Genomic DNA, 14614 nt, shown 5'->3' on the forward strand with positions numbered 1-14614 from the left:
TCTTTACGGAAGTATCAATCAATCAATCACTGTTTATTTATATAGCCCTAAATCACAAGTGTCTCAAAGGGCTGCACAAGCCACAACTACATCCTCGGTACAGAGCCCACATAAGGGCAAGGAAAAACTCACCCCAATGGGACGTCCATGTGAATGACTATGAGAAACCTTGGAGAGGACCGCATATGTGGGTCTACGAAAATAAAGATTTAACAGCACTGCGCTTTACTGCACTGTTTTATCATCAGCTCAGTTTCTAACGTTGGATAACAATTTTTTTTTAATCTTTTAACAATTTAACATTTATTAACACATGGACATTTAAAGACCTACTGAAATTATTTTGCTGGTATCCAGCAAGGACAAGTCACGGGTGGAGAAAATCCTCAGTGCTGAGCTGTGTAGAACTTGCACCTGGCTCGCTGACAACAAGCTATCCATACACTTGGGTAAAACAGAATCCATCCTGCTTGGGTCCCACATCAACCTTAAGAAAGTCAATGACTTCACCATGAAAGTAGGTGACATTGTTATCACCAGGAAAGATGAGGTCACCTACCTAGGTTCCATTCTAGAGGCTAACCTTTCCTGTGATAAAATGGCAACCAAGGTAATCAAAAAGGTTAACAAACGAACGAGATTTCTCTACAGTATTTCCTCTCTGGTCAACAAAAGCACCTTGAGGATTCTGGCGGGAACTCTCGTTCAACCCTTTTTCGATTACGCATGCACCTCCTGGTACCCTAGCACCTCCAAAACCCTCAAATCTAAACTCCAAACATCTCAGAACAAGCTAGTCAGGTTACTTCTAGACCTCTGCCCCAGATCCCACCTCACTCCTACCCACTTCTCCAAAGTGGGCTGGCTCAGGGTGGAGAACAGAGTAAAACAACTTGCACTGAGCATAGTCTATAAAATCCGCTAAACCTCCCTGATACCGAAGTACATGTCAAACTACTTCCTTAATGTAAATGACCGCCATAACCACAACACCAGGGGGAGCTCCACTAACGACGTTAAACCCAGATTCCGAACTAACAAAGGTCTTAACTCATTCTCTTTCTATGCCACATCAATGTGGAATGCGCTCCCAACAGGTATAAAAGAAAGGGCATCTCTATCCTCCTTCAAAACCGCAATAAAAGTTCACCTCCAGGCAGCTACCACCCTAAACTAACACCCTCCCTGGATTGCTAATAATCAAATGTAAACAATCAAATGCAGATACTTTTTCTTATGCCTTCTGATCTCTCTCTCTCTCTCTCTCTCTCTCTCTCTCGCTCTCTCTATGTCCACTACTTGATGTCCATATCCTATCCTACACCCCCCCCCCCCTTCCACACCCCTGATTGTAAATAATTCAATGTGATTATCTTGTGTGATGACTGTATTATGATGATAGTATATATGATAGTATATATCTGTATCATGAATCAATTTAAGTGGACCCCGACTTAAACAAGTTGAAAAACTTATTCGGGTGTTACCATTTAGTGGTCAATTGTACGGAATATGTACTTCACTGTGCAACCTACTAATAAAAGTCTCAAAAAAGCTTTTTCGTATTGGATTCAATGGTGTCCGAATACTTCCGTTTAACTATTGACGTCACACGCATACGTCATCATACATAGACGTTTTCAACCGGAAGTTTAGCGGGAAATTTAAAATTTCACTTTATAAGTTAAGTGGGTTTCAGTAGGCCTTTAAATTTAGGCCAACACACAGCGTTCAAACACAGTCAAAACAAATGCATCCACATGTTACTGAAGCAACACACACAAACACACACGTACACACACTCACCTGTTTTCAGCCTTCTTGAGCAGTGTGTCCCACCTCTGCCCCAATGATTCGATCTCTTTTGCAACCTTTTCCTTGTCCACAGATTCGGCCAGTTCCGCAACCTTCCCTCCCTCTTTTTTTATCAGCTCCACTGTGGGCTTTCGGTCATCCAATAGTCTCTGTAAAAGCTGTCAAAGACGGACAAAGGAGACAACTTATTGCGCGTCATTAAAGTGCAGGAAGCAAAGGCGTTTCTTCACGGTGAAAAAAACCTGTCAATTGCGGACAGATATTAAGTATCCATTAAGGCTTTGTAGACAAGCTTTACAATAAAAGTTGTTTAAACAACATGAATTGTACAGCCTCACTGTTGCTTGAAGTAGGAGACGGAATGTTTCATGTACACATAAATAGGGGTGTAACAATTAGTCGAAGTTGTCAACAAAAATCGATAATGAAATCTGTCAACATCAATTTAATTTGTAGATTATAGTCGGTGACATCATTGCTCGTGTTTTTGAGGACAAAAACAAACATGCGAGAGTCAGAGCCAGGCAAGCACCAGGAAGAGAAAAACGACAAAAACATCAAAAATATGAAAACAATTCACCATAAATGTCTAAAACACAAATAAATTACAAAGCTCTGATCTTGATAATCATGGAAGTACATCTGTCAGTTCATTAATGAATATTTCTGAATGAAGTAATCATCTTTGTTGTCTTTATTGTTAGCTAACGCATGCCAAAAAATATTTTAAGCTGAATTTAAAAGCAGATGGCTAAATTAAAGCACCTGAATAGGTGTATGCAGTTAAATAGTCATTAGTTGCAGCCCTACACATAACAAGTGCTTACTTTCTGCTCTTGTATCTGTGCCTTGACTACTTTAAACTCTGCCGAGGGCGGCTTCTGATTGGCCATGAGTTCTTCTGTGTCAGTCAACCAGCCGAGCAGAGACTCCAAAGCATCATGGAACCTTCCACAGTGCAACAGGGCTTCATGCAGCTGGGCCGAGCGCTCAGCAATCTGTGAATTACAAGGTAAAAATAGCAGTCACCTGTTTTGTAGCAAGCTTAAAATGATCCCCTTAATAGCACCAAATGTATTATTGCCACTCAATTCCAGTGTCTGGAACATTTTCCACAGGACATAACTAACCTTTTTATTGAGTGTGTTCCACTTTGTGTTAACCATCTCCAGGTCATCCTCAAGCTTCTTTGTGTTGGTTCCTCTGGCGGCGTTCTGGATCAGCCCATGACTGAGGGAATTGATGTCTTGGAGTTGTGTCTGCAAAGGATCAATTTCTTCTTTCTGGAAGGCCTACAGTCAAAAACAAACAACACAATCAAATGTGTGGAAAAGAAGTCTAACATGGATTTAACAAGTAAGGCATTTAGGAGACTTCAAAGGCCAATCAAATGTTTTGCAATGTCATTTCATAAACCATGCTATACAAAACTTTAAGTTTAAGCCTTTATGCCACTAACAAACAAAACAAAAACTTGTTCAGATTCATAAGGCACTTCTATAGACATCCAACAGAGTAGCCAATATGCAACAAGATCTCTCACACAAAGCTACCATTTTATTTGCTCTTTTCACGGTTGGGATAAAATTGACCCAGAAATTTTTCCAGAATTAGATGTTGTATCAGTGTTGTAGAATTTGGGGTAGTATAATGGCCTGTCTCAAAGGGAATAGCAGAAATACAGTAAAAGGGTTTGAAGCCCTGTTGAACGCGATTGTCACTACTTGAAACGTTGTCACACATCTCATTATCTGATTTTGGGATGTTTTGTTGCTACAAAAAAGCAATGAACATCGACATCGTTCCGGATTCATTCCGGCCTTTAAAGGCTGAATATCTGTGGCCCAGCTTGGTCACTCTATTCCCATCTCATTTGTTGTTTATACACAAGAGTAACCCGGATAAAACACACTTGAACAGGCTGTAAAAAAGGAGCTTTGAATAGAAAATGTCTACCTTGGTCTGGATACTGTATTTTCGTACATTAGTCATTGAGAAATAAAGGACATTTCTGAAAAATATCTGACAATCCTAAATAAGACAATTTACCCCCTGAGATGAAATATGTTTTAAATGGTAATTTAATAGAAAATACAATTTTACAGTGATGATGTATCATTATGATCAACACTTTATAATGTCTACCTAACAGTAGTTCATACCCTTCCATGTGGTTTTGTGGGTATGAATCTAGCAGTTTTTGTTTAATTTTTCTTATCAGTAAGCAATAAACTGTGATGAGAACCTCCTTGTTGTTGGTAGAAAAAGTGCAGATGTACAAAGAGCAGATATCCTCATTTGGAAACTAACCTCGACCAATATAATGTTTTCTAAACTTAAATTTCTCGGAATTATATCCTGTAAAACTTAATGAGGAGTTTTATGTCTCATCGTTACACCAACCAGTGGTCATAATCATAAAATCAACTATAAAAATAAATATCACTGGCTCGATTATAATCTCCAAAATTGCCTTGACAGTGACTTTTTCCAGATTCCGGGGCACCATTTCCCCGACATTGCCAGGTTTACTGCTGGGATCCAGCTCACATAAACAACTCTCTTGATGCTCTGTGCAAACAGTGAAGCCGAGCTTCCAGTGAAAGGCAGCTGCATATAATCACACAGACAGACTTCCAGCCAACGTCATGAGCGAAATCTAATTCACCCATCATCTAATCAGATATGTACAGCAGGGAGTCAACAGCAACTCCTCGCAAGATGCGTCTCATGAAGTGAAACATACTCTGTACAAACTAATGAGGATGTTCTTAGAATAAACGAAGAAGCTATTCTTGGGCACCTGTGGGGTGAAATAAGCCATAGGGTCCACTTCAGGACAAAGGGCGTTCAGTAAAGCCTCAATCTCTCCTGCATGTTGGAATGCTTGTAAATCTTTAGGCAGGCAATCTTCCACTGACTGCAGAAACTCCTCCAGCTCCTCCATGGTGTACTGGGATGCTAATCCTTGCGCCGTATATGGTTTAGTTTGCTGCCGACTATCAATTGGTAAAGTTACAGCATTTCCGTAAGTTTCTGGTTGAGTCACCAGCACGCTGACCAGCTTGTTGGCTTCCTGTGGTGACTCGCCATCTAATAGCTCAGCCGTGGATAACTCATTGTAGTCTGGTAAAGTCCTGGAATGCCACCCGGAGGTTTTGTTAAAAGTCCTACAAACTTTGGGGTATTTATAATCTCCATTGCTCAGAGTGCCTTTGTCATTCATGTCTGATTGTGCCTCATGGACCAGGCAACCACTTTGGTAAATGGAATTGTTATCCCGAGTCGGAGAGAAAGGGAACTCATCCTGTCCCGAGCTCAGAGACCGAAGTCTTTTCAGGTCTCCAGACAAGTGCGTAGCCTCTGTAGAGGAAAGGCTCCTGGTGCCGTGGTCTGCTCTACTGTGGGATTGTTGACCATGACGCTCGCGCTCTACGGTCGGACTATACAGGCCTGAGTCCTCTTCAGATGTCAAAGAGCTGGTAACGCTCTGTCCTCTTCTGCCGCTGATAAAACCCGGCCTGTCTGCGCTGCCTGAGCACAAGATTCCACTCCGGCTGGCGTACGCTCCAAAATTTGGGGGAGCAAATGTCCGCCACGAGCGCCGACAATGAGGTTGCTTCTCTCCGCTATGAGGTCGTGACTTTGGGAGCACCGCATCAGTGGCTCTGATGACGTTTCCATTGAGTTTAAGTCGGTCAAAGACTATCCGCTCGTCCAACGTGGCGGGCGTGCGGCTCCTGAGCTCAAAAGAACTTGAAGTGGAAAGGACTCCGTTTCCGCACAGGTTGTTGAGGTCTAGATTGCGCTGGGTGTAAGGTAAGGTGCCTGTAAAATGGCGGGACGAGAGGCTGCCCTTAGAGCTAGAGTCTATCTGCTCGTTGAGCCTAACGGTGTCATAAATGGACCTCTGAGGCACATAACAGTCATCAATGGTCAGGTCCTCCTCCTCCCCCTTCCCCACGCAGGACGGGTTTTGTCTGAGGCAATCTGGTCTGCTCAGCGGTTTCCCCATGCCAAAACAATCCTCTCTATTGACTACAAAGGAAACCGTAAAACTGTGCTCAAGGTGTGTCTTGCTTCAAGGAAAAGTGCACACTTTAAAGTAAACATGTGCGAAGTAGTTTCTCGTTAAAATATCAAAAAAATAAGACGTATTTCCTTAGAAATGTTATTATTAAAAATAGCCTTTTTAAAAATAAATTATAGTGCAAGAATATTAAAATAAAATACACTCTCAGACACTACAGTCACTGATCGGAGGTTCTTTCCACTCTCCATTGCCAAAAGTTAATCCCATTTCTTCTCTCAAGGTGCATCCTCTCTTTCCCTGAAATCCTCGCATCCAAGCATCCATTCATGCATGCTGAAAGCTCCAAAAGGTGCAATGTGAAAAAATATCCAGACACGATTCCGGCAGGCTCTGAGGAGAAAGTGTGCGGTTATTCCAAAGTGCGCCGGTACTCGGAGGATAAACAAAACAGCCTGCCCTTCCTCCCTCGCCGCTCGGCTCGCAGTGACAGACACCCTCCTGGCAGAGGCGTCCACGCCCCGCCCCCCGCTCATTATTCACACAACATCTGCCACAACTCCATTTGTGCGCAGAGCCACGCCAGCACATGTTGATTGGTAAACGCAAGACCCCCTCCTTCTTAATTCCCCTTATGTCTGCATGGCCTATATGACTTCATGTCTAAGCCATCTTTACATGCTGACATAATCACTCACTTTTCTTTTGTGTGTTTTTTTTTTTTTTTTTTGAAGGACCTGGGTAGGGGAGACTAGAGCACATGCTCGAATGACATCACAGTGTTCTCAAATAGATACACATCCATCGTATGGTTTTGTTGGACCCTGCAGATATTCTTAATTACACTGGAATGCTGAGGGAGGCGCAGGTCTCAGGTAATTTAACACCAGTGGCCGTGCCAAGTGCATGAAGGCTTTTTTTTTTGACCTGGCGAGGGAGGTGGAGGAGATGATGACAGGAATTTATTTTTGTTTCCTGGATTGTCTGCACCACAGAAAATGGGTAGGGGGAGTAGAAACAATCCCAACTCTTTTGTTCCACTCCATATGCATGGGAGGAGACGGATGGAAGACGCTTGGCAGAGATAAATTAGAAGCAAAGTAATCAGCTTTTTTTTTCCAGCAGAATGTTGTTCTCTTAGTCCCTTTTAACAAAGAGTGAAAATATTCGAAGTCTATATTTTTGTCCGCAAAAGCATTTAGATTTTTTTTAAAGAAAAAACTTTTCGCAGAAAGCCTTCTTGAGGTGGCAAAAGCTATTCAACAACTTATTTTTTTATCAGCTTCCAACTGAATAAAGATAGACAGAGAGACGCTATAAAGCAAGCTAATTAATAAGCATGTTATTTTATTAAATGATTTGCATAAAATAATTACATACTTTTTTAAAATTGCCAAACTTTCAGTCTAGTGTGAGGCAGCAGCCATCCATGCCAGCAGCAGCAAGCAACTTGTGAAAAATATATATATATATTTTTTTCAAATCTCCTTGATATGATTTTGTAAGTGAAGTGTGTAAAAAGAGGATGAGGTGGGCAGAAAACACCACAAAATTTGGTCATGAAAATCGTCTTTTTCAGAGAGTTGCTGTATGATGCGCCTCCAATGAAGTCCACTAACTGACTAAGGGGTGTCAAACTCATTTTAGATCGGGGGCCACATGGAGAAAAATCTACTCCCAAGTGGGCCGAACTGGTAAAATCACGGCACGATAACTTAGAAATAAAGACAACTTCAGATTGTATTCTTTGTTTAAAAAAAGAACAAGCACATTCTGAAATTGTACAAATCATAATGTTGTTGTTGGGTTTTTTTTTCAAATTCCTGTTGCGGTTAATAGTATATATACTTTATTTGTCGTTATTTATATTTTCTGAATAAATTATGTGACAATGTTAATCAGTCAACTCATTGGTGTTAATTTTCAATCGATCAAGATAAAAAAATCATATTAAAATCAAATTAAGTATGTTATTTATGTAGTTTGATCATTTTCCTCGACTGATGTACTAACATCCTGTGGTTTATTTTGTACATATGTAGCATCATCTACTAAGATACAAAGAATTGCTATTGTGACATCCAGTGGACACATTTAGAACACCTGTTTCTTTCAATTAAAAGATTTCAGGTTAATTTTTATACTTAGCAAACTCATCCCGCGGGCCGGATAAAACCTGTTCGCGGGCCTGATCCGGCCCTCGGGCCGTACATTTGACACCCCTGGTCTACCGCCTCGATATGAATGAAAAAACACTGGTCGTTTCAGAGGAACTGGTTAAGGCATTTTAACATGGTAATCTTATGTGACTTTTGCCTAAATTAATAGCTTCAAAGTCACTATGATGGGACAGAATGGGATTACATTATAAAACTAGATGGCCTTTCCAACAATTATTCCTTACATCTGCTTTATATGTGGTGGTGAGTAAGCAATATTATTTGGCCCCGTCGTCACTCATTCTACCGTCATCTCTAACAAGATGGCTACACTGACTCAGAAGATAGTAATTTTAAGTAACAACAGACACTGATGTAATGTCTGTTCTGCACGCGTCAGCCATGCCCTAAGCACCCCCAAGCAGGTTTTAATCCCTGATCTGCCTATATGATCCCATACAGTGCAGATACTGTTCATACAGTACGCACCTTCCACAGGCCAGTTCCTGGCGCTCTCGCGTGACGCATTACGTCAGGCATATCACTTGCAAAACCTGACCTAAAATGGTAAGAAAGGAATCCAAGAGCACTCTATCTCTGTTTATTCTTCTCGCTCTCTAAAGCTAGTAAACTTGATTACTGAACTACAGATCATAGCGCGATGCCATTTGTCAATGTTAAGCTATACATATAGAAACATTTCCGACACTGCATTGCTGTCTTTGAAAATGCACTAATACAAAACAATACAAAAGGGGCTTTCTCGGCTGATTCCATGCAGAAGGACAAAGAACGGGTGGAGGTATTGCTTCACTCCCCCTTTGCTGCCACCCTAATGATCATTTAATCCATGCAATTTAAATAGGCACCCACTTTTGGCACCCACAAAAACAGAAACAAAGAAAAATCCACTGACCTACATCTTTGCACAAACACATCTGTTTACATTGTTTTACTGTGATGCCATTTAATAGCTGGACCAATACAAAGTATTTAGAATATTGCACTGGCCGAATGTAGGCTAATCCTCTTTTGGAGAACTCCATAGGAATTTACAGGCTTTTACAATATTTGACCTTGTTAACAGCCCATTTTATCTCCAATAACAAGGGCGGCATCCAACTGTGACAGTAAAATTAAAAACAGACTCTGAAGATAGCATTAGCATATATCTGGTTGTGATTACAAGTTTAGTATATATATATATATATATATATATATATATATATATATATATATATATATATATATATATATATATATATATATATATATTTATATACATATATCAATCAATCAATCAATGTTTATTTATATAGCCCTAAATCACAAGTGTTTCAAAGGGCTGTACAAGCCACAACGACATATGTATGTATACACATAGATATATACACTTATATATATAAATATATATACACATACGTAAATATATGCACATATATACATATATATATACATATGTACATATATACACATATATACACATATATATATATATATACTATATATATATACACATACATATACATATGTACATTTATATACACATATATACATACAGTATATACACATACATACATATATACACATACATATATATACACATACATATATATATATATATATATATATATATATATATATATATATATATATATATATATATATATATATATATATATATATACATACATACATACATACATACATACATACATACAAACATATACATACATATAAACATACATATATATATACACATACATACATACATATATATATATATACATATATATATACACATACATACATACATATATATATATATATATATATATATATATATATATATACACAGACCACATTCCATTGGTTATTGTAGGAAACAAAAGCACAGTTTCCCCATGACAAACAATTACAGTATTGACAATGAAGGTAGTGCAGGCTTTACTACAAAATTATTCATCTCTTCATTTTGAAGTAAAGGATGCAAGTCCTTCTCTGTCAACAGAATGATACCCAGCCAGGACCACCTGGCCTAAAATGTCCTAAAGTCTACCTACCATCTGAAGTAGTCTTTTTTTGTTACCAGCAGATGCCATAGAGGAGCATGCAGTCCCCAGAGGATTGATACTTTTGTAGTGCAAGGATTCAATGGAGCTTGTGGTTATTGTGCTGCATTGTTGTGGAAATGATCTGAATATTTTAGCACTTCTTTGGGACCATGAAAGATTGAGGTCATTTTAAATTAAATGTATCAGTTAGCGAACACATTATTAAACTGCAAAGTCTAATAAGTTCCGATTAGATCCTAAAATCCATTACACTATTAGGTTAAATCCCCAATCATAATGTCACAAAATAATTTATAAGTACGGTTGTAGTCCAAAAAAACCAACATATTTGTATGAGTAGTAATGCTGTATACCACTATTACAACCACCGTAATAACCACAATATTGTTACAGCATTAACTAATATTGTGACCAGTAAGTGCATGCTTTCCATCTGTATTTAGTAGGAAAAAATTTCAAAATGTATCCAGAAAACAAAATTACTACCATATTGACAAAGATATAAAACAACCCTTAATATAATACAAGCCCACTTCTTCAAAACCTTTTTTTTTTTAAATACAACAAAATCCCAAAAATCTCAGTAGAGTAGAAAAAAATAAAAAAATAAAATCAATATCTTTAGAGTACAATAAAAATTATTAGGGCTGTCAAAAATAGTGAGTTAGCGCAAGTGATTAATCACCAAAAATATTTTATTAATCATGGACATACGTAGTTTAATTACGCAATTTATTTTGACCGTACATGCTCCTTTATCATAACCGCAGATGTTTAACTCAAAGGCGACGCAGGTTTTTATATGGTCAGTGATCACGTCAACGCAAATGTGTGAAGATGAGTGAGACTCCGACGAGTGTGCTCGCTGGTAAATTTCACTTCTAAATAAACCCAAATGGAGCAAATAAATAATGTGCATTAAAGTATTAAAACAAATTCTGTATGACATTCTGACAAAAAATGTAATTTATGTCCAAATATTGGGCTCTGTTTTTAAGGTAAAATACACAAGCAAGTAATAGTCTGTGATTAATCATGATTAATCCAAATTCAAAAGTGTGATTAATCTGAGAAAAAAATTAACTATTTGACAGCAATGAAAATAATATAAAATTAATAGCTGCCAGTTGGATGACTTCGCTTAACGATGATCACTATTGATGATTGTTAATGTCTCGTATGTGAGTGACAGGAAGAAAAGCTCTGGCTGGTTGGGGAGATGTTTAGCACCAACTGTTGGATTGCGTGTAAACAATCTACAAACCATGCATTGAAAACAACCTGTCTTTCAGAGGAATAAAATCCAATTTTATAGTGGGTCAATATGGTACTAAGAAGTCCTGTAGATGCTATGGTGTGTGTTCTTTGCTCACGTTGGTGCACATACCTTAAAGGCCTCCAGCTGTTGATTGATGATGTCCGTCTCCATGCCGACCGCCCCCTGAGATGCCTCCTTGTTCACAGCACTGCAAAGTTGATCATCCACCAGCTGGAGTTTTCCGCAGAGCTCCTCTAGCTTGACGAGAGTACTCTGCACCTGCCGCTCCCTGCCTTTGGCTCGGTCCATGAGCTTGCCACACTGCTTACTCAGAGCATCTAGGTCTCTCTTCAGACCCAACAGGTCAGGTGAAGCATCAGTCTCAAGCATCCTCTTACAGCCGTCCCCTGCGTTGGCCGTGTTGACCATCAGCTCTTGCAACTTGACGACGAAGCTCTCAATGCTGTCTTGCTGCTCTTTCAGAACCAGCAAGTCCAAGTCCACTGGAGCCATGCTGTCCAACTCATCATCCAGGTCTGTGAAGCGGGTGAACATCTCACGGATGTTGTTTTGGAACTGCCCGATTCCTTGCAATTTACCTTCCAGGACCTGGCAAGTCTCCTCCAGCTTCATATTTAGGGTGCTGTATTCTTGTTCTATGCTGTCTGCTTGAAGTAAGAGGTCTGTCACTCCGTCAGCGTTTGGAACGTCAACTACAAGAGACGTTGCCAAGCTTTTCAGGTGTTCTACTTGATTTTGCACTCCTCCTAGACTCTTCTGTTGGGCTTTCATGTTAGTTAAGTTCTTATTGCTTTGTCCCTGCAGTCCTTGTGATTCATAAGCAACCAGAAGCTTCTTAGCTCCCTCAAGATGTGATTTGGCTTCTTTGGAGCCTTCATTAAATTCTTTAACTGCATGAGAAATCTTCTCCAAGGATTCCTTTTTGCTCTGAAGACCTTCCAATACGCTGTCCACCCTTTCAGAGATGTTTGCCGCCTCGTCTTTGATTTCTTCAGTGTCAGTATTTGCCACCTCAAGAAGGCTTTCTGCGGCGGTGTTGAGCTGCTCCAACATCCCCCTGTGCTTGTCCACATCCTTCTGGAGAACTTTCACTTGCGAGATAGCGTTATCCACGGCAGCAGGCTCCACAGCAAGTTTGATCCGACCTTCAATGGCCTCACACTCCAACACCCAAGGCCTCAGCTTCTCTCTGTGTTCTTCAAACTTCTGTACCCTCTGAAGAGTGGCTTTAAGTTTTTCAACCTGCTCCCCTGAGCTCTTCTTTACTTCCTGCCAGTTAGAAGACAGAAGTGACAGTTGCCCCTGCAGTGCCAACTTCTCTGCACCGTCAGTACTCTGCAGAAGCATCTCCCCTTCGCCTGCTATTGTGTTGTACGTGGCCTCCTGTTCACTGAGAGCCGCCTGCAGTTTACTGTGCGCATCCAGCGTTTTTTGAAGGACGTCAGCTTTGGCAGAGATGGGCAGAGGCTTCGACTGGTCCCGCAGCTTCTCAGCCAGCCATGACTGGAAGTCTTTGGAGGTTTGATGGAATTGCTGGGAGCTGGCGAAGGTCGAGTTCAGCTGCTCAATTTGTTTGGCTGCAAAAAAAAACAATAAATAAAATAAGGGGACTTAGTGGATGCAGACAGACCTCATACAACACTTACATGAGAAAATATGAAATTACTGACATAAGGCGCAAAAAACAACAATATAGTTATCATTAGATTTGACAATCATATTAGTGTCTGGCATTTTAACTCAAACATACCTATAGATCAGTGGCGGCTGCGGGTCTTTCAAGTAGGGGAACATTATCCCATAACAGATAAAAGACAAAGACGCTAGATTTTACAAAGAAAATGTCACTTAAGGGTTTGTAAAATTCCTCCTTATCAACATGGAACAACGGAATGAAATTTGAAAAATGCTCTGGCTTTGGTTTATATTTCATTTTGCTGTCAATCAAAAAAGGATTCAGCCTCAGACAGATCATCCAATCATCATGCAGAAGCCCGGCGTCCAGGCCAGCCAAGGCCAAGCCCACGTTCCATATACTTCTAGAGATGCTCGGCGTCCGATGGGCGGGACAAAGCCAAGCATTTATCCAACCCACTCTATGTTCCCCTATTGATCCATTGTTCGAGACCAAAAGTCACTCCATATAGCATATAGCATACAGTAGCATACCAGTATGTGGGACTAAATTATGGAATGGATTATGTACAGAAGTCAAACAATGTACAAATATGATCGAGTTTATGAAACTGTTCAAATTCAAAGTTTGTACAAAGTAAAAGGAAGAAAAATCCTGGTAAACATCTTGAACCTTATTCAATCAATCAATCAATGTTTATTTATATAGCCCTAAATCACAAGTGTCTCAAAGGGCTGAAACATTTGATAATCTTATCTCATTTTGTCAAACACCTGTCGAAAGGAACAAATGTTAGTTTTTTTTGGCACTTCAGGGGAAGCTGAACATCCCTTGCAGTCTTAGAGCAATCGCCATTGCTATAGATTACTATTATAGTCTATATCATTAGTGTCAAACTTGTTTTCATTGAGGGCCACATTGTATTTATGGCTGCTCTTCTAACAGTAAAAATATATAAATATTACAGAATAATCGCCTCATGATATTATTACAGAATTGCTTATGCATGTGATTATATATTTTTACGTACAAATTGATGGATAGCTTGCTTTGAAATCCTAAGTCAGGGTGATATACAGATATTGAAGTACGTATTTGTATTTTGACCAAAAAAAGTTTGGAATATATGCTAATATAATGTTTGTTGCATGATCAGAGCATATTAAAGTTAAAAGACAAGCAATTGCATGCAGTACTGCAATTTTTCATTCAAAATTGAAAGAACGAATACATTTAGTGATGAAGATGGAGTACTTTAGAATTTTCACATAAAATGAAGCAGCGGGCCAAATCTGGCCCCTGGGACTTGAGTTTGACACCTGTGGTCTATATTATGGATTGATACTATTATTTAATTTATTCTTAACAACCTAAACTTAATCCATTCATCCATTTCCTACCGCTTGTCCCTTACAGGGTCGCGGGGGGTGCTGGAGCCTATCTCAGCTGCACACTGGCGGAAGGCGGGGTACACCCTGGACAAGTCGCCACCTCATCGCAGGGCCAACAATCACTAGATTAAAATTGCTGCCATATATATATATATGTATATATCTCATATACAGTAGTAAAAATATTTTGTAATACAAAGGTAATACAAATAATTACATTTTTTGAATG

General features: G+C 39.5%; 1 protein-coding gene across 2 annotated transcripts in view; it reads right to left on the minus strand.

Moving 5' to 3' along the window:
- Positions 1–14614, minus strand: part of LOC133657077 (dystonin-like) — a 220070-nt gene that overhangs the window by 37994 nt on the left and 167462 nt on the right. For both annotated transcript variants that reach the window (XM_062057994.1, XM_062057995.1), the window contains exons 56-59: positions 11467–12935; positions 2946–3107; positions 2643–2813; positions 1807–1973 (exon numbers count right to left, since the gene is read on the minus strand). In XM_062057994.1, the coding sequence (XP_061913978.1) occupies positions 1807–1973; positions 2643–2813; positions 2946–3107; positions 11467–12935 (1969 nt within the window). The remainder of the gene's footprint in view (positions 1–1806; positions 1974–2642; positions 2814–2945; positions 3108–11466; positions 12936–14614) is intronic.

The sequence above is a fragment of the Entelurus aequoreus genome, linkage group LG09, assembly GCF_033978785.1.
Source record: "Entelurus aequoreus isolate RoL-2023_Sb linkage group LG09, RoL_Eaeq_v1.1, whole genome shotgun sequence".
In the NCBI taxonomy this organism is placed as follows: domain Eukaryota; kingdom Metazoa; phylum Chordata; class Actinopteri; order Syngnathiformes; family Syngnathidae; genus Entelurus; species Entelurus aequoreus.